The 24,316-nt window shown below is 40.7% G+C and overlaps 1 protein-coding gene across 2 annotated transcripts in view; it reads left to right on the forward strand.

Moving 5' to 3' along the window:
- Window positions 1-11,751: 11,751 nt before the first annotated feature.
- The window catches only part of ANKLE2 (ankyrin repeat and LEM domain containing 2), a 42,345-nt gene continuing 29,780 nt past the window's right edge, over window positions 11,752-24,316 (forward strand). The window contains exons 1-4 of one of the 2 annotated variants that reach the window (XM_077159508.1): window positions 11,752-12,273; window positions 15,606-15,812; window positions 17,107-17,300; window positions 17,394-17,582. In XM_077159508.1, the coding sequence (XP_077015623.1) occupies window positions 11,754-12,273; window positions 15,606-15,812; window positions 17,107-17,300; window positions 17,394-17,582 (1,110 nt within the window). In that variant the 5' untranslated portion in view covers window positions 11,752-11,753. The remainder of the gene's footprint in view (window positions 12,274-15,605; window positions 15,813-17,106; window positions 17,301-17,393; window positions 17,583-24,316) is intronic. The other variant, XM_077159507.1, reaches the window with a different exon arrangement.

Here is a 24,316-nt window from a genome sequence, read left to right on the forward strand (position 1 = left end):
CTTTGTAGGATCTTAATATATTGCCCTACGTGTTCTTTAGGATTAGCTGAAATGGTTTTGGTTGGGGTTTGGCATGTTACAATAGGTAGCAAAGTCTAACTGAAGCTTGCATAAGCGTGAACTTCAGAGTAGCCTCTCAACTCTATTTGAACTCTCTCAGCCACTGATACTTATTAGTTACACTTCTTTTCCCCTTTTTGGTCAGGATGGCATTGTTGATCCCACGGTCCCAGGGCCAGCCTTGTCTTTGAGAGTCATCTCCCACGCTGCCAGGGAGACTTTCACCCCTGGTTTTCATGTCCCGTGTGGGAGGACAATGATTTCACTTGCAGAGTTGGATTTAGAGAGAGTGAGGCTACATCTGAGCAACAAAAGAGGTCCTCTGGAACTCTTAGGCACAACTATAGGTAAGCTAAGCTTCTCCAGTACATACATACACTTTTCACAAGAGTAAGCCTCAAGATCAAGGGCTTGGCCTATTGATTTGGGTATGCCTAATATCTGACATAGAATCAGGGGTTTCCCCTGTGGTAGAGGTTAATAGATAAGTATTTTTTCTCCCTTCCCTCAAGGGACTTTGCCAGTGCTTTTTGATTAGCTGTTTGATATATCCTAGGATATATCTAGGAATTACATTAAGCTATACAGGATTAAAGGCCCTCATTCTTATTCTGGGCTCCCCGTGTTTCGATTGTTTAAATGAGGCTTAAATAATCCTTTACAGGAATAAATTTCATATGGGTGAACCCCAAGATCGAGGGCTTATCCTATTGAATTGGTTGTGGCCACTACTTGCAAGAATATTAGGAATTCCCCAGACGGAGAAGTTTAATATTTCCTTCTTTCTCCCCAGTCTCCTAAGGGGACTTTGCAAATACCTTTTATTCTCTGCCCAAATTACTCTGGGATATATCAGAGCACCACACTAATCCATACAAACCAACAAGATCTCATGCTGTATTCCAGATTCCATGTGATTATGGTTTTCAACTAAACTGGCCATACAAATTAAATTAGATAATACGCTACCCAAATATAAATTTTGCACCAAATAAGCATCTCTCCCTTTGTGTCTTAACAGAATTTGAAATTTTAAAACATAGACCATAACATCCTTTACCCTGTGTTCTGATTTACCTTAGTCCTATCCAGATCAGCTTCTTTCATCTGTCTTGTTGAAGTCTGATCACTTTTTCAACTTTTTAAATAGTTGCTGTACAGAGTAATGCTTACTTTCATAGCTTCAGTGCTCTAACTCAGAGTCTTAGATGTCACATAAATACCCTAAGTTTCAGTGTCACATGTGCCTCCAGCCCCTCTCCTTCAACAGTACTCACAGTTTCATTCAGTGTACTTATATTATCAGAAAGTATTGTGCTATCCATTTATGAATATTTACAGTCAGCCCTGTGGACATTCTGTATTCCTTCAGCAGGATACTATGAGCAACTATATGCTAACAGACTCGACAGCGTGGATGAAATGCAGAAGTTCCTAGAAAGGCATGATACTCCTTCAGCAGGATACTTTGATCAGCTATATGCTAACGAACTAGACAGCGTGGATGAAATGAAGAAGTTCCTAGAAAGTATGAGCAATTAGCATTGACTCGAGAAGAAATAGATGACCTCAACAAACCAATCACAAGAAATTGAATCAGTCATCAAGAAGCTCCCAAAAAAGAAAATTCTAGTATCTTCTTAGTATCTTTTATTTTGCTATGAGCATCCTTGATTGGTTCAAAATTCTGTATCCCTTCTGGTGATTTAATTAGCTCATTTGACTGGGCCGTGTAAGTTTTAGCATGCTTTATGATTTTCTGTTGCATCCAGTGCTTATGCAGGTCTTAAGGTTCTTTTGCAAGTTGACTTTCACTTGTCTGTGGTTTTGTATTTATTTAGATTTGCATTGAAAGTCCCCTTTTAGACTTGGTATATCAGTTCTTCCCTCCAAACCAAGCCCTGGATCTCATGTGGCGATTGCAGTTCTACCTAAAGCCCCATTGAGAGCTAGACAGGGGATTTGCCAGACTGCACTTTCTGCTTCTTCCTTTTATGTCTGGCTTATTTCACTTAGCAGTTTGTCCTCAGGATTTGCCCATGTTGTCATGTCATTTCATCTTACTGTTGCATAATCCATCGAATGTATATACCACATTTGTTTATCCATACATCTGTAGTTGAGCACTTGGATTTTTGCCATCTCTTCGATAATTGTAAATAATGCTGTGAACATTGGTGTGCAAATGTTTATTTGTGCCACAGCTTTCAACTTTTCTGGGTATATGCCATAGGATCGTATCATCTGCCAATACTGAAAGTTTTACTTCTTCCTTTCTGATTTGGATGCCTTTTATTTCTTTTTCCTTCCTGATTGCTCCAGCTAGAATTTCTAGGACACTGTTGAATAGTAGTGATGACAGAGAACATCCTTGTCATGTACCTGATCTTAGGGGGAAGCTTTCCGTCTCTCACCATTGAGTACCCAGTGCTTTCTGGGTTTTTTCATATATGCTCTTTATCATATTGAGGACGTTTCCTTTGATTCCTACCTTTTGAAGTGTTTTTTTTTTCTCCCCAAGAAGAGATGTTGAACTTTGTTGAATGTTTTTTCAATATCAGTTGAGATGATTATAATTTTTCTCTTCCATTTTGTTAATGTGCTATATTATATTGATTGATTGTCTTGTGTTGAACCACCTTGTATTCCTGGTATAAACCCCACTTGGTTATGATGTATAATTCTTTTATTATGTTATTGAATTAGATTTGCTAGTATTTTGTTGAGAATTTTTTGCATCTATATTATTTAGGATGACTGGCCTGTAGTTTTCCTTTCTTATAGCTTTTTTACGCAGTTCTGGTATTAGAGTGATGTTAGTGTCATAAAATGAGTTAGATAGTATTCCTTTTTCTTCAGTTTTTTGGAAGAATTTGGGCAGGATTGGTGTTCGTTCTTTATGGAATATTTGATCAAATTCCCTTGCAATGTCATCTTGCCCTGCCTTTTCTTTGTAGGAAGATTTTTGGTGATTTCTTGAACCTCTTTACTTGTAGTTCATTTTTTGAGATCTTCTGTTTCTTCTCAAGTTAGTGTAGCTTGTGCATTTCTAGGAATTTGTCCATTTTCTCTAAGTTGTCTAGTTTGTTGGTGTGTATAGTTGTTCAGAGTATCCTCTTATGATTGCTTTTATTTCTTCAGAGTCCTTGGTAATGACTCCCCCCCCCCACCCCCGCATCTCTGATTTTGTTTATTTGCATCTTCCCTCTTTTTTTCTTTGTCAGGCTAGCTAGGTGGCCATCAATTTTATTGATTTTCTTAAAGAACTGACTTCTTTTTGTGTGATTTTTTTCCTGCTGTTCTTTTGTTCTCCAATTCATTTAATTCTGCTGCTTTGATCTTGTGATTCTCTTCTTTGTTTGCTTTAGGGTTAGTTTGCTGCTCTTTCATTAGTTCCTCCAGATGATCAGTTAACTCCATTTTTGCTCTTCTTTTTTAATATAGGCTTTTAGGGCAATAAATTTCCCTCTCTGCACTGCCTTTTGCCACATCCTATTAGTTCTAATATGTTGTATTCTTATTTTCATTCATCTCCAGATAGTTACCAATATCTCTAACAGTTTCTTCTTTAACCCACTGGTTATTTAAGAAGGCATTATTTAACCTCCATATGTTCTTGAAAGTTCTGGTTCTTTGGTAGTTGTTCATTTCTAGCTTCACTCCAGTGTGATTGGAGAAAGTGCTTTGAATAATTTCAAGTCTTTTTAAATTTGTAAACACCTGTTTTGTGCTCCAGCATATGATCTCTCCTGGAGATGTTCTGTAAGCATTGGAGAAAAATGTATGTTCAGGTATTTTGGGGTGTAATGATGTATATATGTCTGTTAGATCTAATTCATTTATCAAAGTTCTCTTTCCTTGTTGATCCTCTACTTGCTTGTTCTGTCTATATGAGAGTGGTGTATCAAAGCCTCCCACTTTTATTATTGAGATGTTTTGCCAGTGCTTGCCTCATGTGCTTTGGAGTTCCTTGATCAGAAGCATAAACATTTATGATTGCTATTTCTTCTTGGTGAATTGTCCCTTTTACTAATATGTAGTGTCCTTCTTTGTCTCTTAGCATATCTTCACATTTAAAGTTTATTATGTCTGATATTAGTTTAGCTACTCCTGTTTTCTTTTGGTTTCAGCTTGCATGGAACATCTTCTTCTGTTATTTCACGTTCAGTCTGTTTGTATCCTCGGGTCTAAGATGAGTCCTTATTATTATTATTATTCATATTTTTTATTCATCTGTCCATACTCTAGATAAAGGAAACATCAGATGCAGGTTTTCACAAGCACACAGTCACACTGTAAATATTATATCTTTATACAATCATCTTCAAGAAACAAAGCTACTGGAGAACAGCTCTACAGTTTCAGGTACTTCCCTTTAGCCACTAAAATACACCATAAACTGAAAAGGGATATCTATATAATGCGTAAGAATAACCTCTAGGATAACCTCTCAACTCTGTTTAAAATTTCTCAGCTACTGACACTTTATTTTGTCTCATTTCTCTCTTTCCCCTTTCGGTTGAGAAATTTTTCTCAATCCCTTGATCCTGAGTCCCAGCTCATTCTAGGATTTCTGTCCCTGTTGCCAGAGAGGTTTACAACCCTGGGAGTCATGTTCCATGTAGAGAGGGGAAGAGCAGTGAGTTCGCTTGCAATGTTGGCTGAGAGGGGCTGCATCTGAGCAACAAAAGAGGTTCTCTGAGGGTGACTCTTAGACCTAGTTTTAAGTAGGCTTAACCTATCCTTTGTGGGATTTGCTTCATAAGACTTGGCCTATGATTTGGTTGTCCCCACTGCTTGCAAGAATATCAGGAATTCTCTAAATGGGGAAGTTGAATTTTCCCTCTTTCTTACCATTCCCCCAGGAGGACTTTGCAAGTACTTCTTTTTCACTGTTCAGATCACTCCAGGATTTATCAGGGCATCACGCTAACCTGGAAAAACCTACAAAATGTCATGCCGTATTCAAGGTTCCATGTATTTATGTTGTTCAAATAAGCTGTCCTTATAAGTTAAATTAGAAAATGCATAATATAAATTTTATACCAAATAAACAATTCTCACGTTAGTCTCACACAGAAGTTGAAGTTTTAAATATGAATGAACATCTGTTTTCAACACCCTGCAATATTGACATTCCTTTCTTCTTGCAAAAACATTTTTTAATTTGTACATTATCTAGGCTCCAATTACCCAATCTCTAACCTATTTCTATCTATGATAACCTCTCTTCTTAACTGAAATTCTCCAAGTTCACTTATTAATGTTAGTTTATATCAGTTAGACCATACAATGTTTGTCCCTTTGTTTCTGGCTAATCTCACTTCAGCATAACATCCTCAAGGTCCATCCACATTGTTACATGCTTTATGACTTTATTCTGTCTTACATCATATGTATATACCACAGCTTGTTTAGCCACTCATCTGTTGATGCACTCATCTGTTGATGCACATTTGGGCTGTTTCCATCTCTTAGCAATTGTAAATAATGCTGCTATAAACATTGGTGTGCAAATGTCCGTTTGTATCCTTGCCCTCATATCCCCTGAGTAGATCCTAGCAGTGGTATTGCCGAATCATGTGGCAATTCTATACTTACCTTCCTGAGGAACCGCCAGACTGCCTTCTGCGGCAGTTGTACCATTTTACATTCCCACCCACAGTGCATAAGTGTGACTCTTTCTCCACATCCTCTCCAGCGCGTGTCATTTTTTGATAATGGCCATTCTGATGGATGTGAGAGCTATCTCATTGTGGTTTTGATTTGCATTTCCCTAATAGCCTGGGAAGTTGAGCACCTCTTCACGTGCTTTTTAGCCATTCAAACTTCCTCTTCTGAGAAGTGTCTGTTCGTGTCTTTTGCCCATTTTTTAATTGGGCTGTTTGTTTGTCATTGAGTTGAACAATCTCTTTATAAATTCTAGGGACTAGACCCTCATCTGATATATTGTTTTCAAATATTGTTTCCCATTGTGTTGGCTGCCTTTTTACTTTCTCAACAAAGTTCTTTGGTGCACAAAAGTATTTAATTTTGAGGAGTTCCCATTTATCTATTTCTTTCTTCAATGCTTGTGTTTTGGGTGTCAGATCTAGGAAACCACCTCCTATTACAAGTTTTATAAGACATTTCCCTTCATTTTCTTCTAAAAGTTTTATGGTCTTAGATCTAATGTTTAGGTCTTTGATCCATTTTGAGTTAATTTTTGTATAGGGTGTGAGGTATAGATCCTCTTTCATTCTTTTGCATGTGTATATCCAGTTCTCCAAGCACCATTTATTGAATAGACTTTTCTGTCCCACGTCAGTTGGCTGGATGACTTTATCAAAAATCAGTTGTCCATAGATGAGAGTCTGTATCTGAACATTCTGTTCGATTCCATTGGTCAGTATATCTATCTTTATGCCAGTACCATGCTGTTTTCACCACTGTAGCTTAATATGCCTTAAAGTCAGTAATGTGAGACCTCCAACTTCATTTTTCTTTCTCAAGATATTTTTAGCTAATCCGGGCACCCTGCCCTTCCAAATAAATTTGGTTATTTGTTTTTCTGTTTCTGCAAAGTTTGTTTTTGGGATTTTAATTGGTATTGCATTGAGTATATAAATAAATTTAGGTAGAATTGACATCTTAACTATATTTAGTCTTCTAATCCATGAACACGGTATGCCCTTCCATTTATTTAGGTCTTTGGTGATTTCTTTTAGCAATTTCTTGTAGTCTTCTTTGTCTTTTGTATCCTAAATTAAATTTATTCCTGAATTTTTTTTATTGCAATTGTAGATGGAATTTTTTTCTTGATTTCCCCCTCAGATTGCTCATTACTAGTGTATAGAATACAGATTTTTGAGTGTTGTTGTAACCTGCCACTTTGCTGTACTCATTTATTAGCTCTAGCAGTTTTGCTGTGGATTTTTGGTGTGTTTTGACATACAGTATCATATCATCTGCAAACAGTGAGAGTTTTACTTCTTCCTTTCCAAATTTGATGCCTTGTATTTCTTTTTCTTGCCTAATTGCTCTGGGTAGAACTTCTAATACAATATTGAATAACAGTGGTGACATGGACATCCTTCTCTTGTTCCTGATCTTAGGGGCAAGGCTTTCAATCTTTCCTTTCCCCATTGAGGATGATGTTAGCTGTGGTTTTTTCAGTGATTTTTTTTGTCTGAAAGTGTTTTAATTTCCCCTTCATTTTTGAAGGACAATTTTGCTGGTTATAAAATTCTTTGTTGGCAGTTTTTCTCTTTTAGAATCTTAAATATATCAATACACTGTCTTCCTCCTGCAATGGTTTTTCTGCTCAGAAACCTACACATAGCTTTTTTTTTTTTTTGGCTTCCCTGGTATGTGATGGATTGCTATTCTCTTGCTGCTTTCAAAATTCTCTTTGTCTTTGACATCTCACATTCCAATTAGTAAGTGTCTTGGAGTGTGTCTGTTTTGAATCTGTTCTGTTTGGAGTACAGTGCATTTCTTGGATCTTAATTTTAAGTCTTTAATAAGAGTTGGAAATTTTTTCAGTGGTAGTTTCCTCCATTAGTCTTTCTCCTCCTTTTTCCTCCTCTTCTCCTTCTGGGACACCCACAACATGTATATTCATGCACTTCATGTTGTCATTCAGTTCCCTGAGTTCCTGCTCGTATTTTTCCATTCTTTTCCATATATTTTCTCTTGCTTGTCGAATTTCAGATGTCCTGTCCTCCAGTTCACTAATCTTTTCTTTCCCCTTTTCACATCTAATGTTATAGGTTTCCATTGTTGTTGTTGTTGTTTTTTCATCTCTTCTACTGTGTCTTTCATTCCCATAAGTTCTTTGTTTTTTTCAGACTTTCGATTTTTCTTTTTGTTCCCCCATTGCCTTTTTTATATCCTCCCTCAACTAGTTGGTTTGATTTTTTATGAGATTTTTCTTGTCTGTTCATACATCCTGAATTAGTTGTTTCAACTCCTGTATCTCATTTGAATTGTTGGTTTGTTCCTTTGACTAGGCCATATCATCATTTTTCTTGGTATGATTCCTGATTTTTTGCTGGGGTCTAGGTATTTGATTTCCTTAATTAGTTCATTCTGGAGATTGTTTTCACTTCTTTACCTAGGATTTTCTTGCTGCATGGCTTTGTTCTCTCTTCTTTTACATTCAGGTCAGCTTATTCTAGACCTCTAGCATAAGTTTTGTTTAACAAGTCAGAATTTTTCAGTTCTTGTTTCCTTGCCCTACCTTTATGGAACCTTTTTTTCCCCCTTTGGAGTGCATGGGCTGAGAATCGAACCCAGGTTCTCCCGCATGGCATGCAAAAAGTCTACCACTAAACTATCCTTGCACCCCCTGTGGTGTATTTCTGATGTGGTTTACTGTATCTTTTATCTCCATGTGAACTGTCATTTTTCTGTTTAATGTTTCGCATCCTTTTTTGTGCCCTTCTAGCGTCTTCCTGATATCTATTGTTTCTTTATAGATAACCTTGAGTAATTCCATGTTCTGTGTGTTCCCCCCCCCCCGCCCCGGTGTTTTGATTTGGTCGTTTGGCTGGTCTATTTCTGCTTGGATCTTCATGCGCTTTATGATTTTTTTTATTGTGTTTGGAATATTTGATCGTCTTAATAGGGGTATTTTACAAATTGGTTTCTTTTACTTGTCTTATATTTTGTATTTACTTGGCTTTGTGTTGAGGGTTCCCTTTTGCAGTTGGTTTATCAGTAATTCTCTGCTACACCAAGTCCCACATCTCATGGAACAGATACAGTTCTACTTGTGGTCTGTTAAAATCTAGGCATGTGTTCACCGGTAGTTCAGTGGCAGAATGCCTGCCAGCTGTACGGGAGACCCAGTCTCAGTTCCTGGTCTATGCAACCCTCAAAAATAAATAATAAATAAAATATACATGGGAAAAAAATCCACCTCAACAATAGAACACCCAAAATTCAGAAGGAGAAACCCTAAGATATATTGGGAATCAGACTGTTACCCACAGAAAGTTAAAAATTAATAAAACTACTAATAACATATATAGATAAAAGATATGTATTTTTAAAAACCCTAGGCAGATAAGAAATTTGCCAGACTACACTCACCCCTTCTTACCAGAAGGTGGCATTCCTGAGGCGCCTCGTCCTTCAGGCTCATCCTTCCCCACCCAACTTCGGTGGTCATCTGGGAAGATGGTGTGTGCAGCAGGACAGGGCAACCGACCACAGGGTCTGAGGGAGCCTCGGGTCCACAGCACCCAATGAATGGTGGTGCCCCATGAATCCACAGCGCCCAGTGGGACGGCCACTTGCAGCTCCCAGCTGGGTGACTGCCCCCCAGCTCCCAGGGTGCAGCTTTTCACAGTGGATGCCCAGGCCTGCTTCCAGGTTCCCCCCAGGTGCTGCCAGCTGCCCAGCGGCATGGCGCGTTTTCCCCAGCTAGCACCTGGGCAGGCTGGAGCAGAGGGACGGTCAGTTCCCTTGGATTCACAGTTCCTGTCTCTAGTTCACGCCATCCCCCCAGGGCAGGGTCTCAGCCTCTCTGACCCACCCTGTTCTCCTGATCCCTGTCTCCCCGCCTCTCTCCTCCCAGAGAAACACTGAAGACCCTCTGGGATCACTCACCTCTCTGGGACCGCAATCCTGCTCGTTCCCTCCCAGTCCCTGTCTTGTCCCAGAAGCCAGGGGTGAATTCAGTCTGCCTCATTCCGCAGCTCCCAGAGGTCTCTCAAGGGCTTGCTTGTATTCACATTTTTTCTTTAGCAGATTGTTTGGTTCAGTTCTTTTGCCCACTTTTTAGTGGGTTTCTTGTTTTCTCATACTTCAGTTTTGAGAGTTCTTTACATATTCTGAGTCCGAGTCCTTTCTCAGATGTATGCGTAGCAAATATTGTCTCATCATCTGTGGCTTTTCTTTTCACTGTCTTTATAGTGTTTTTGAAGAACCAAAGTCTTTAATTCTGATGAAGACTTGTTATTAGCTTGTTTTATGGACGGTTGCTTCTGGTGTGATAAGGAGAGCCGTTTGCCTAAATCAAAGTCAGAAAGATTTTCTCCTGTGATTTCTTTGAGGAGTTTTATAGTTTTTGTCTCTGTCTCCATTCTAACTTTTTTTGTTGTATGTGGTGTAAGGTCTAGATTGAGGTTCATTGTTTTTTGCTTGAGGCTATCTGAGTATTCAGCATCATTTTTTTTTAACTTTTTATTGTATAGTATAACATATATACAAAGCAAAGAAATAAAAAAGCAATAGTTTTCAAAACATTCTTCAACGCGTAATTACAGGACAGTAATGACATTTGTTACTATTGATGAAAATTGATTAAAAATTGATGAAAAATTGATACTGTTTACTATTACAAGTGAATAATATTTCATTGTACATTACACATTTTGTTTATCCGTTCATCGGTTTATAGATATATGAGTTGTTTCCATCTTTTGGCGATTGTGAGTCATTCTGCTATGAACATGGGGTATGTGGGTGTTTCTTCACGTCCCTGTTTTCAGATTTTCTGGGTACATACGGAATAGCGGGATTCCCAGGCCATACTACATCTCTACATTTAACTTTTTTTTTTTTTAGTTTTTTATTAACTAAAAAAAATTACAAGAAACAAACATTCCCAACACATACACTCAGCAATTCACAATATCATCACGTAGTTCAGCATCATTTTTTGAAAAAGGCTGTCCTTTCTCTACTAAATTGTCTTTTCACCTTTCTTGAGACTCAGTTGTTCCTACGGTACCAAAGAATTCCTCCATTCGTCCTCTGCCTCAGATAGAGGCACTTCCCAGTCATGGAAACTGGAGGTGTAGGTATTACCCTAGGCTCTTTACATTCCTCAGACCCTTTGTCCCTCAGTCTTATCAGTCCGTCATTGAGATCTCTAATTCAGTCTGGTCCCTCTCCTCCATAGTCTGTGCCCTGACCTTTCTTACTGCCTCCCACTGAGCCTGGTCGGCCACTCTTCAATCTGTGCTCCACTGATTAGCCAGTCTTTCTCCAAATACATTGATTAAAGCTCTGGCTCCGACTCGTATTTATTTGTGAGATTTATAATTTGGGCAAGCTACTTAGCCTCTTTGGACTTTCATTTCTTCATCTGTAAAATGGGGACGAAATGGTAATATTTACCATGGGGTTATTGTGAATATTATATGACTGAATTTATGTAGACTGTTTAGAGGAGCAGGCCCATGAAATGCCCCCAAAACCTTAATTATTTTTATTAGCATTAACAAAATGGGTGTTGGAGTTGAGTGGCTCCTCTGTTTAAAATCCTTGCACGGTTTTCTTTCACTTATAGGATAAAGTGAAATACATCTGTAGGATAAATCTCTAGAGTTGGGACTTTGATATTGTCAGATTGCTTCCCACAGGGTTTATTCCAAATTATACTTCAAACGGCAACAAGTGAGTGTGCCTGTTTCCCCAGTACTCTCGTCTACTTTAGATAATAATGAACTGATGATTTGTGATAGTTTCAGATTAGAAGATTCTTATCCAGATGAACCAGAAAAACGTTTATTTTAGTTTTTTTTTTAGGGTATTACGGATATGCAGACATAAAATTTATGATAGATCTCATAGAATTCATTAGACTCCAAAGAATATGGAGAAAGATGAGATTAAAATGAGACTTTGAAAACAATTTTTTTAACCACTCTTTTCTTGTTGGGTTTTTTTCCCTTGTTGCTTGTTTTTTAATTTAAAAAGATATGCTCATAGCAATTGAATTGAATGATGTTTTCTTGGACGTAGGTGAAATGAGAATGGATGCCATCTTGGCTCGATTGAAACTCCTAAGTCCAGATGACCTTCGAGAAGAAATCATCAGAGCTGGATTAAAATGTGGACCTATTACAACAACCACAAGGTTCATTTTTGAAAAAAAACTGGCTCAGGCTTTATTGGAACAAAGCGCAAAACTAACTTCTTTGTCGCCTTCTGGCCAGAAGGTGGCAGACTTTACAGCACTCGGTCAGGAAACAGAAAGGATTTTGAAATCTGCTGTAAGGAGCCAAACCGAGCAGGCCAGTTTTTTTGAAGACAAAGAATTTGGTTACAGTGAGGGCTTGAATCCTCCCGAAGAGGATGCCTTCACACCCCAGACCTGCTCTGCACCCCTGAGTGCTGCAGCCGAGCTCGGTGCCCACCAGGCAGTGGGGACCGCCTCTAAGGAGACACCTCTGTACTACGGTGTGTGCCCAGTGTATGAAGACGTTCCAGCACGGCACGGTAAAGGGTTTTCTGCACGCACATTTGCTTGTCCACCAGGGGAGTCCCAATAACATCACCCCAGATTAACCATGCTTAGCATTTTTGTATAGAACCAGGCTCATTTCTAAGAAAATTGCAGTCTTTGGTGTATATTTATTGATTTTGTGCCATTTTTAGGAATTTTAATTGTGATTCAATATCACTTAAACACCTGAATAGAAATTATTATTTTCAACTTCAAATAATTACAGTTTTAAACAGGACTTAAATAGTATTGGAAAAAAGTAATGCAAATGCATGTTAATAGGATGTCAAGAATTGCACACTGTCACTCTTTTTAAGAGTGTAAATTAACACACTTGGGGCATTATGTAAATGTAAGAAACTACATGCCCTTTGACCAAGCAATTCCATTGCTAGAAATTTTAACCTTAGAAGGTCTTCGGACAGGTGAACAAAGATTTATATACAAGCATGCTTACTGTGATGTGATTTGTGATAATGAAAATTTGTAAAAATCCTTATTACCCAAGAAAAGGATATTGCTTAAAAATATTATTGAACCATGAATAAAATGGAATACTATTCAGCCATAAGAATTTTTAAAAATAGACTTAATGACACTCATGAGTGGTCATGATGGAATTTTTATTTATTTGTAATCTTTGTTATAAAAATTGCTCGTTATAAAAAATCGCACACAATGGCATTTGACTTTAGAGCCAACCACGAGACACAAGACTTAGAGTCACGAGACACAAGACCTTGCTCACACTCACAAAATCTTGGTTCATTTTTTTTTTTATTATGCTGTATGGTGGGTTCACTTTTCGTTCTTTTTCCATGTGAGTATCCCATTATTGCAACACCATTTGTTGAATTGTTTGTTTGTATTTTGGGGGAAGTGCATGGGCCAGAAATCAAACTCAGGTCTCCCACGTGGCATGTGAGAATTCTACCCCATGCACCCCCAAAATCTAGGTTCTTTTTAGTCGTTTTTCCATTCCTGGTGTCAGCACTATATAAGCTACACACGTTATATGTATAGATACACACGTATAAGCAGAAATAGTGTATATATCTATCTAGTTTTGTCACTAGGACAGCCCAGCACATCCTACGAGAGCGCGTAAATGCGTTCTGCTGTTTGCTGTGCAGCGGAGCCCTTGGACACTCTGATCCCCACAGTGGGAAGGGCTGGGAGTCCCATCGAAGTGGCTGTCATCCCATGTTCTTTTGATTTTTCTATAGTCTTCTTAAAAACTCGTTATTTAACATCTTGATGGTTTTTGTACACAGGCCAGATATATTAAACACTGCAGTAGGTACATTTGTACTTTTACATTTCGTTTTTCAGTGGTACTTTATGAGGGGCATTTAATATGTGGTTCAGATGAAGCAAAAGAAAAAAAGACTCAATGTTAATATTTTAAGTAGGGTACAAGGCTGCGTATGCAGATGAATCTTAGTCTTGTTTTAAAATACCCACGTGTGTACAGGAAAATGCCTGGAAGAATACACTACAAACGGGAACAAGAGATTTGTGTTTTCTTCTTTGTACTTCTCTGTCATGAGTCCATTGCATCTTGTATTCCATGTGTGTGTTTAGAGGACACTTTTGCCTGTGTGTGCACTGCTTAAAAAAAGGTTTTTTTTTAGAGTACTTGGTTTGCAAAAAAAAATTTATAGAATTCCCATAACCCCCCGTTCCTTCATACACACCCAGTTTCCTTATTACTAACATTTTGTATTAGTGTGATACCTTTGTTACAATTGATGAAACAGTATTAATGTATTATTAACTGAAGTCCATCATTTACATTAGGGTTCATTCTCTGTGTAGTACACTTCTGTGCTGGTGATATATGTTAGTCATTTTATCCACTTTCAAGTATACGATGTAGTTGTGTTAAAAACATTCACAGAGTGATGCAACGGTGACTCAGTGGCAAGAATTCTTACCTGCCGAGCTGGAAACCCGGGTTCGATTCCCGGAGCCTGCCCATGCTTAAAAAAGAAAAAATTCACAGTGTCGTGCTGTCTTTGCCATCATCCATTACCAACATTTTTCTGTCACCCTAAACAGAAACTCTGTGCCAGTTGAGCATTAACTCCCCTGTCCCTGCTCTAGCCTCAACATTCTAATTTCTGATTCTATGAATTTGCCTATTATAATTATTTCACACCAGTGAGATCATAAAATATTTGTCATTTTGTGTCTGGCTTATTTCACTCAGCATGATGTCTTAAATTTCATCCATTTTGTCACATGTATCAGAACCTCATTGCTTTTTATGGCTATGCGGAATTCTGTATACATACCATGTTTTGTCTATCCATTGTTCCTTTGGGCACTTGGTTTGGTAACTGTGAATAATGCTGCCATAAACATCCTTGTGCAAATATCAGTTCAAGTCCCTGCTTTCAGTTGTTTTGGATGTAGACCAAGGAGTAGGATTGCAAGTTCATCATAATTCTGTCCTTAATTTTCTGAGAAACCACCAAACCATTTTTTACTGCAGCTGCACCATTTTAGATTCCCACCGACAGTGCTATGAGGGTTCCTATTTTTCCAAATCATTTCTAGTGCTTATTTTCCTTTTTTTAAAGTGTAGCCTTCCTAGGGGGTATGAAAACGGTGTCATTGTGATTTTGATTTGCATTAGGTGAACACTTATGTTTAAAAACAACCAACAAAGAAAATGAAAATGATTAGATGAGTGGATTCCTCCATCTTTGGAGAATTTCAGCTGGGATAGCTGTTTTCTTTTTTTTTTTTTTTGTTCTTGTCCATAAATCTTAGTCATCTCTTCTTTCTCTAGTAGCTTTGAGTTGATTGGCTCACTTTTGATTATATCATGCAAGAATCAAGATGATGGTCCAGTTAACTGTGGCAGGCCCAGAGGTAATGAGGGGTGATAATATCAGATGAAGAACAGTAACTCCATTCACTCCAGCAAGTTCCAGACTACCATCTTGTCACATGAAGGACACATTTACATGCTAATGCCATGTTAAAAATGCAGAAAGCAGAGAGACTGCTAAGGAAGAACCCCTGGCTAATCTAATAAATGTGACCTACTCAAACCTGTCTGGTAAAGGAGGCAGATGATGACTGACCCATCGATCATGCTATACATTTCTGAGGATAGAAAATAGAATTGAGGCTATCATGGTTGGCTTTGTTTGTGTTTTGACTAGCTAAATTCATTTTTTCCAAGAATGAAAATCTGATATCAGAGTATAAGAAGAAATGTTAAACTTATCATTAAACCCAGGGGCCTTCAGTAGTGAGTTAAGTGGCTGTGATCCTAGTTATTATTAAGTTTACTCTTATTTTTTTCATTCAGAAAGGATTCATGTTTATGAAGATAAAAAGGAAGCCTTGCAAGCTGTCAAAATGAACAAAGGATCTCGATTTAAAGCTTTTTCGAGCAGAGAAGATGCTGAGAAATTTGCTAGAGGAAATTCTGATTATTTCCCTTCTCCAAGCAAAATCTCTTTACCACTTTCTCCTGTGAAAATAGCACCAATCTTTAGCAATGGTGGGGTGAAAGGTAAATTGTATAGTAGTTTACATCTTGGCATTACCATCAAATTTACCCAAAGTATTTTGTGCCTTCTTTTCTGATAATAGTGTTAATAGTGTTCTCTGTCTTTGAGATAAGTCCAGTTCGCCAGCTGGTGGGCACCTGAGGCCCAGGATGTAGGAGTAGTCTGCGGGAGAATGGATAGCCAGGCTGGTTGAGGAGTGGGTGAGCAGGAAGGATGAGGAAATTATCAGGGACTTTAGGGGTTGGGGCACTTGGGAACTGAGTTGGCCAGGAAGCTCATCTATGACCCTGAAGCTCCTGTGCTGTGCAGTAGTGTCTGCACTATGAAGACCCCATTACTCCTCTGTTTTCCAGTTTTCTCCCTTCCTCCCTGCTGCTTGTTGGATCCTCTGTAGATACTGAGGCTGTTCCCCCCCCCCCTTTCCTGAAGCCATACCTGCTTCCAGCACAGTGACCCAGCTCCCATACTGAGGAGATCCTGCAGAGGTCATGTTTACATGGAAGAGTCTTCCAACCAGAAACCTGCCCCCATTCCACCTCCCTGCTCCAGAACTAGGAGTCTTGTTTTGAAGAGGCCTCTCAGTGGTCAGCCGTGTTCAGGATCCTGGCATTTCAGCTTTGGTCAGGCTTAAGTACTCACCCCTTTCCCAGTGAACCACGGTCCTAGCTTGCCTAAGCTGGCTCAAGCTCCAGAGGGATTATGACTTTAACTTCCAGGTAGCTGGCCTTCTGTTGAGAGTCCCATCTATGCCCTTGTCTGGAAGGAGAACCAGAATGATTCTGGATGGAAATGATTCCAGATTTCTCTGAATGGAAACCAGAATGATTTCAAACTCCTAGTTAGAGCTCACTTTTTTCACTGTGGAAATTCCATTGAAGAAGATCTCTGTAAGAGATGCTCAGGTGTTGTCACTGATCCAACAAGCACTGTTTTGGAGCTTCGGCCTTGAGAGAAAGCTCTGTTTACATTGCAGACCATGTGCGTTTGTGGATGCTGTCCCCTTGGCCATGCAGCCTTCCCACCGCTGCTGGAGTCCCACTTGTGTTTCAGAGCCCACCAGTGGGTCTTCAGTCATAAAAGCTGCTGAACCCTGATTCTGGTCCGGTTCAACGGCGCTTGGACTTTGGTGCTCACAGCAGTGTGTTTGCACCACTGTGACAGGACAGGGCTTGTTTGTGCTGGCTGTTGATGGTTTCTCTCAGGAGAGCCTTTTATCCCCTCAGTGTCTAGCGTATAATGAGTGATGAGAAATGTCTGTGAAATTAAATATTCTTCAATTCTGTCTCTTAATGACAGATGGTTTATACTCATCTGAGCCAGAAACAGTAAACAAAGAGCGAGCGAACAGTTATAAAAATCCTCGTACGCAGGATCTCACTGCCAAACTTCGAAAAGCCGTGGAGAAGGGAGAAGATGATACCTTTTCCGATCTTATCTGGAGTAACCCCCGGTACCTCATAGGTTCAGGGGACAACCCGACCGTTGTACACGTAAGCCCGCTGTTAGCGTTGTTGTCATTGTGACACTGTACAGACTGCTGCGTCTAGTGAAAATAACACTCCAAACATGTCATTTTCCCTCAGGAAGGCTGTAGGTACAACGTCATGCATGTTGCTGCCAAAGAGAATCAGGCTTCCATTTGCCAGTTGACTCTGGAAACCCTGGAGAACCCTGAGTTCATGCGGCTCATGTACCCAGACGATGATGCCCACATGCTGCGGCAGCGCGTCGGCTATATTGTGGACCTGTATCTCAACACTCCCGACAAAGTGGTGAGTGTGCCTTCTTCACTCTCTCTTCTGAAAAATAAAAGCTAGAACCAATTTTATAGTTAGGAAAGGATTTGAGCTCCCGGAGTATCGAGTTCCTCGCCGTGGCACATGTGGAGGACCGGGAAAGTGTCTGTGTTGGCCCCACAGAGCTTAGGGGACTGGACACCCTGACTAAAGACAGCCCCCCCAGGCCGGGGGTGCACTGAGCGCTCATGTGGGTTCTCGGTGCTGTGGAGAAGCCCCCGTGGGCTTCGCTGAGAACGCGAGCAGAGCTTTGCTGGGATGGTGAATGCCAAAGCGTGTCCAGAAGAAAGTAAAGAAGGAGTTGTAATGCCTTTTTATTCCAGTGCTCTGTATATATCCTTTTTTTATTTTTTATTTTTTATTTTTATTGTTGTAATGCATATACAACTCAAACTTCCCTTTTATAAGCACTTTCGGGTATACAATTCAGTGATTTTGATCAGGTTCACAATGTGCTATTATTCCCTGTGTAGCTTTTATATTTTATTTTTCACTTACCATTCCATTAGTAATATTTCCTTTGGAATTTAAATTTTCAAAGGTGTGATTTTTTAATGCTTGTATAATGCTAAAGTAAGGATTCTTGAAATAGAAGAGACTCACTGTAAGGAAAAGTATCACAAGAACTTAGAAGCAAAAAATACGAACTCTCAATAAAACCTGGGAGTTTAGAAAGTGCAGTTAGCAGGGGGAGGGCAATAAAAGGAGCATATTGGGGTTGGTTATAACTTTTTTTTTTTGTCAAAACATATAAAATATGATACATTCGAGTACGAAACCGAAAGGCAGAAATAACTGAAATTTACAAGGGAGCAAAGGGGAATCGAGAAATTTGTCCAAGCATGCCAGCAAAATTAATAAAAAAACAGATAAAAGAGAAAATAATGATTGCATAAAGCGGTAGTAAGCCTAAAATCAAAGACTGTCTGTTAAACTCAAGGTGAGCAAACTGGATGAGTAAAGGGATCATGGTTGATTGATATGCACTGTATTAGTTAGGGTTCTCTAGAGAAACAGAATCAACAGGGAACACTTGCAAATATAAAATTTATGAAAGTGTCTCACGTGACTGTAGGAATGCAGAGTCCAAAATCCACAGGGCAGGCTGCGAAGCCGATGACTCCAATGGATGGCCTGGATGAACTCCACAGGAGAGGCTCACCAACCAAAGCAGGAATGGAACCTGTCTCCTCTGAGTCCTCCTTAAAAGGCTTCCCATGATTGGATTTAGCATCACTAATTGCAGAAGACACTCCCCTTTGGCTGATTACAAATGGAATCAGCTGTGGATGTAGCTGACATGATCATGACCTAATCCTATGAAATGTCCTCATTGCAACAGACAGGCCAGCGCTTGCCCAATCAGATGAACAGGTACCACAACTTGGCCAAGTTGACACCTGTCCCTAACCATGACAGTCCACCCCTTGTCAACTTGGCACATATATATATATATCACCTTAGACCATACTTAATTTCCAAATGAAAACAAATAAGCACACATTTTTTCTTTTACCTGACAATACTCAACTGTCCTGCATATAACTGGAAACACATTAAATCTCTCCAGAATAGCGTGCAAATCCTTGGGCAACATTCATTCTTAAACTTGATGTCTTACAACTTAAATAGTATAACACAAACAAAACAGCATTACAGTCCTCGTTTCTGTAACTGATCACGTGGTCGAAGTTCATATTTATCACTACCTTCTTCCACTACCCATTCCATGTTCCCTTTCCCCTCAGCAAGCACTTCAGCTGGCCGTGGTTCTTTGCCTGGTGGGGTGACCCAAACCTTCATTCCTGAAGTCTCAGAGCCATTAGTGGTCCTGCCTGGATTGTGTTGTTACAGTGTTCCATTGATTTTAATCACAGGGCATAGTAGTACTAATAGACGCCCCAGGGGATCTCCTATATTCCAAGAAAACTCTTCTTTACCTCCATTATGTAGTTGCAGTCCTACTTCCTTCTGATAGTCAGGGTCAATTACCCCAGACAATAATGTAATCCCCTTCTTGGTGTGTTGATCCAGAGGCATAAGTAGCCCAAAGTGGCCAGGTGGCAATCTTAACTTCCAGTTCAGTGGTATCACTGTTGTTTCTCCTGGAGAAAGCACACCCCGTTTTGGAACTAAAACCTGTAGACCAGCAGAACTCAGGGTAGCAGGGACAGGAAGCAAAAATTTTCCTAGTGGATCACTAGGAGTAATAGTGAGTGGCACCACACCCATTTCCACCCCTTGGTTCCTGTACCCATGGATCCTGGCTATGGGAGAAACAGCACCATACAGTGGACGCTGATTCAGAGCATACACAGCTTCCTGGAGAACATTACCCCAGCCTTTCAAGTTTTTGCCACCTAGTTGGCACCGTAATTGAGTTTTCAAAAGGCCATTCCACCGTTCTATCAATCCAGCAGCTTCTGGATGATGGGGAACATGGTAAGACCAGAGAATTCCATGAGCATGTGCCCGTTCCCGCACTTCATTTGCTGTGAAGTGTGTTCCTTGATCCGAAGCAATGCTATGTGGAATACCATGACGATGGATAAGGCATTCTGTAAGCCCACGGATAGTAGTTTTGGCAGAAGCATTGCGTGTAGGGAAAGCAAACCCATATCCAGAGTATGTGTCTATTCCAGTTAGAACAAATCGCTGCCCCTTCCATGAAGGGAGTGGTCCAATGTAATCAACCTGCCACCATGTAGCTGGCTGGTCACCTCGGGGAATGGTGCCATATCGGGGTCTGAGTGTGGGTCTCTGCTGCTGGCAGATTGGGCACTCAGCAGTGGCTGTAGCCAGGTCAGCCTTGGTGAGTGGAAGTCCATGTTGCTGAGCCCATGCATAACCTCCATCCCTACCACCATGACCACTTTGTTCATGAGCCCATTGGGCAATAACAGGAGTTGCTGGGGAAAGAGGCTGACTGGTATCCATAGAACGGGTCATCTTATCCACTTGATTATTAAAATCTTCCTCTGCTGAAGTCACCCTCTGGTGTGCATTCACATGGGACACAAATATCTTCATGTTTTTAGCCCACTCAGAAAGGTCTATCCACATACTTCTTCCCCAGACCTCTTTGTCACCAATTTTCCAATTATGGTCTTTCCAAGTCCCTGACCATCCAGCCAAACCATTAGCAACAGCCCATGAGTCAGTATACAAATGCACCTCTGGCCAGTTTTCCTTCCAAGCAAAATGAACAACCAGGTGCACTGCTCGAAGTTCTGCCCACTGGGAGGATTTCCCCTCACTACTGTCCTTCAAGGACACCCCAGAAAGGGGTTGTAATGCTGCAACTGTCCACTTTCGGGTGGTACCTGCATATCGTGCTGAACCATCTGTAAACCAGGCCCGAGTTTTCTCTTCCTCAGTCAATTCACTGTAAGGAACACCCCAAGAGGCCATAGCTCTGGTCTGGGAAAGAGAAGGTAATGTGGCAGCAGGAGTGGAAACCATGGGCATTTGTGCCACTTCTTCATGTAACTTACTTGTGCCTTCAGGACCTGCTCTAGCTCTATCTCGTATATACCATTTCCACTTTACAATAGAGTGCTGCTGTGCACGCCCAACTTTATGGCTTGGTGGGTCAGACAACACCCAACTCATGATAGGCAACTCAGGTCTCATGGTAACTTGGTGGCCCATGGTTAAGCGTTCAGTCTCTACTAAGGCCCAGTAGCAGGCCAAAAGCTGTTTCTCAAAAGGAGAGTAGTTATCTGCAGCAGATGGTAAGGCTTTGCTCCAAAATCCTAAGGGTCTGCATTGTGATTCTCCTATAGGGGCCTGCCAAAGGCTCCAGACAGCATCTCTATTTGCCACTGACACTTCCAGCACCATTGGATCTGCTGGATCATATGGCCCAAGTGGCAGAGCAGCTTGCACAGCAGCCTGGACCTGTCACAGAGCCTCCTCTTGTTCAGGTCCCCACTCAAAATTAGCAGCCTTTCTGGTCAGTCGGTAAATGGGCCAGAGTAGCACACCCAAATGAGGAATATGTTGTCGCCAAAATCCAAAAAGACCAACTAGGCGTTGTGCCTCTTTTTTGGATATGGGAGGGGCCAGATGCAGCAATTTATCCTTCACCTTAGAAGGGATATCTCGACATGCCCCACACCACTGGACACCTAAAAATTTTACTGAGGTGGAAGGCCCCTGTATTTTTGTTGAATTTATCTCCCATCCTCTGACACGCAAATGCCTTACCAGTAAATCTAGAGTAGTTGCTACTTCTTGCTCACTAGGTCCAATCAACATGATATCATCAATATAATGGACCAGTGTGATGTCTTGTGGGAGGGAGAAATGATCAAGGTCTCTGCGAACAAGATTATGACATAGGGCTGGAGAGTTGATATACCCCTGAGGTAGGACAGTGAAAGTATATTGCTGACCTTACCAGCTGAAAGCAAACTGTTTCTGGTGGTCCTTACTAATAGCTATTGAGAAAAAAGCATTTGCCAGATCAATAGCTGCATACCAGGTACCAGGGGATGTATTGATTTGCTCAAGCAATGATACTACATCTGGAACAGCAGCTGCAATTGGAGTTACCACCTAGTTGAGTTTACGATAATCCACTGTCATTCTCCAAGACCCATCTGTTTTCTGCACAGGCCAAATAGGAGAGTTGAATGGGGATGTGGTGGGAATCACCACCCCTGCATCTTTCAAGTCCTTAAGAGTGGCAGTAATCTCTGCAATCCCTCCAGGAATACAGTATTGCTTTTGATTTACTATTTTGCTTGGTGGGGGCAGTTCTAGTGGCTTCCACTTGGCCTTTCCCACCATAATAGCCCTCACTGCACGAGTTAGAGAACCAACGTGGGGATTCTGCCAGTTGCTCAGTATGTCTATGCCAATTATACATTCCGGAACTGGGGAAATAACTACAGGATGGGTCCGGGGGCCCACTGGACCCACTGTGAGATGGACCTGAGCTAAAACTCCATTGATCACCTGGCCTCCATAAGCCCCCACTCTGACTGGTGGTCCAGAGTGACGTTTTGGGTCCCCTGGAATTAATGTCACTTCTGAACCAGTGTCTAATAATCCCCGAAATATCTGATCATTTCCTTTTCCGCAATGCACAGTTATCCTGGTAAAAGGCCGTCGGTCTCCTTGGGGAAGACTTAGAGGAAGATTAACAGTATAAATTTGTGGCAGTGTAACAAGTTTCTCCCCCATAGGGACCTGGCCTCCCCTTCATTCAAGGGGCTCAGGGTCTGTAAGCTGTTTCAAGTCTGGAAATTGATTAAGGGGCCGTGACTCTGTGTTTTTGTAATTCAGGTTAGACTTCTGTTCCCTTGACCTAGAACTCTTTTTGTTTATACAGCTCCAACAAGAATTTAGTAGACTGCCCTTCTATTGTATTTCTAGGCACCCCATGATTTACTAGCCAATGCCACAAATCTCTGTGTTTCATATAATTTTGATGCCTCCTTTGAGTTTGTTGTCTATTATAATAGCCGTGTCTACCCTGTCTTTGGTGATTAAGTGCTGCCACCTGGCTTCTGCCAACTCGGGATCCTGTCATCCCCATTGTGTTTAAGGATTCCAGCTCAGTGACAGCAGTTCCTACAGTAATATCTGACCTACAGAGAAGTGCAACCACAGAGCTCTTGAGGGATGATGGTGCTAGTCTCACAAATTTATTTCTCACTGTTCTGGTAAAAGGTGCATCCTCTGGACATTCCTGGATTGTAAGAGCAGGCTTTGCATGATAAATCCACTCTAACATCCCAATCTCTCTAAGCCTCTGGATCCCCTCATCTACATTATACCAGGGCAGTTCTGGCATTTCAACCTCAGGTAATGTTGGCCACCTTTTGATCCATGCTTCAACCAACCACCCAAACAAGCTGTTAACACCTTTTCTAACTGCTCTAGCTATAACACTGAAAGCAGAATCTCTGCTTAGTGGGCCCATATCAATAAATTCAGCCTGATCCAGCCTTATATTCCTCCCACCATTATCCCACACTCTTAAAATCCATTGCCACACATATTCCCCTGATTTCTGTCTATATAAATTGGAAAACTCACACAGTTCTTTTGGAGTATAACGTACCTCCTCATGTGTGATACTTTGTACCTCACCTTTAGGGGCCTGTTGGGACTTTAGTTATAGGTCTAGAAGAAATGAGGGGTGGTGGGGGTGGGTCATGAAAAGAATTAGAAATATCTTCCAAGCCATTTGCTTCAGGGCTTTCATTTGCAGTTTCATCTGGTGAAACAGGATTAATAACTCTAGGGCTAATCCCTTCAGGAGGAGGTTGGGTGACCAATTCCTCAAGGCAGGCTGGAGGTGGGGCGGCTATGTCCTCAGGGCAGACTATTACAGGGTTATCTAAAGAAGGCTCAGCATGGTCTAGGGTTTCAACCTCACCCCCAACATCATTATCAATCCATATGTCACCATCCCATTTTTCAGGGTCCCACTCCTTTCCAATCAATGCCCTCACTTTAACGGCAGACACCATGCAAGACTGAGATTTCAGTTTACGTTGTAAATTGCTACTCTTTAACAATAAGATTCTGAGGCTGATTTTCAGAGATCTCAAGTCTACGACTACAGGAAATAAAATTTTCCTTCAGGATACTCATACAAACCTCTACATCTTTCAGACGGCACTTAAGCTTCTTGTTTGAAGCCTTAAGCCCATCCCTTTCACCCTTTAATGTAGACAGTGTATCTAACAACCAAC

The sequence above is a fragment of the Tamandua tetradactyla genome, chromosome 5 (genome assembly GCF_023851605.1).
Source record: "Tamandua tetradactyla isolate mTamTet1 chromosome 5, mTamTet1.pri, whole genome shotgun sequence".
NCBI classification, from domain to species: Eukaryota; Metazoa; Chordata; class Mammalia; order Pilosa; family Myrmecophagidae; genus Tamandua; species Tamandua tetradactyla.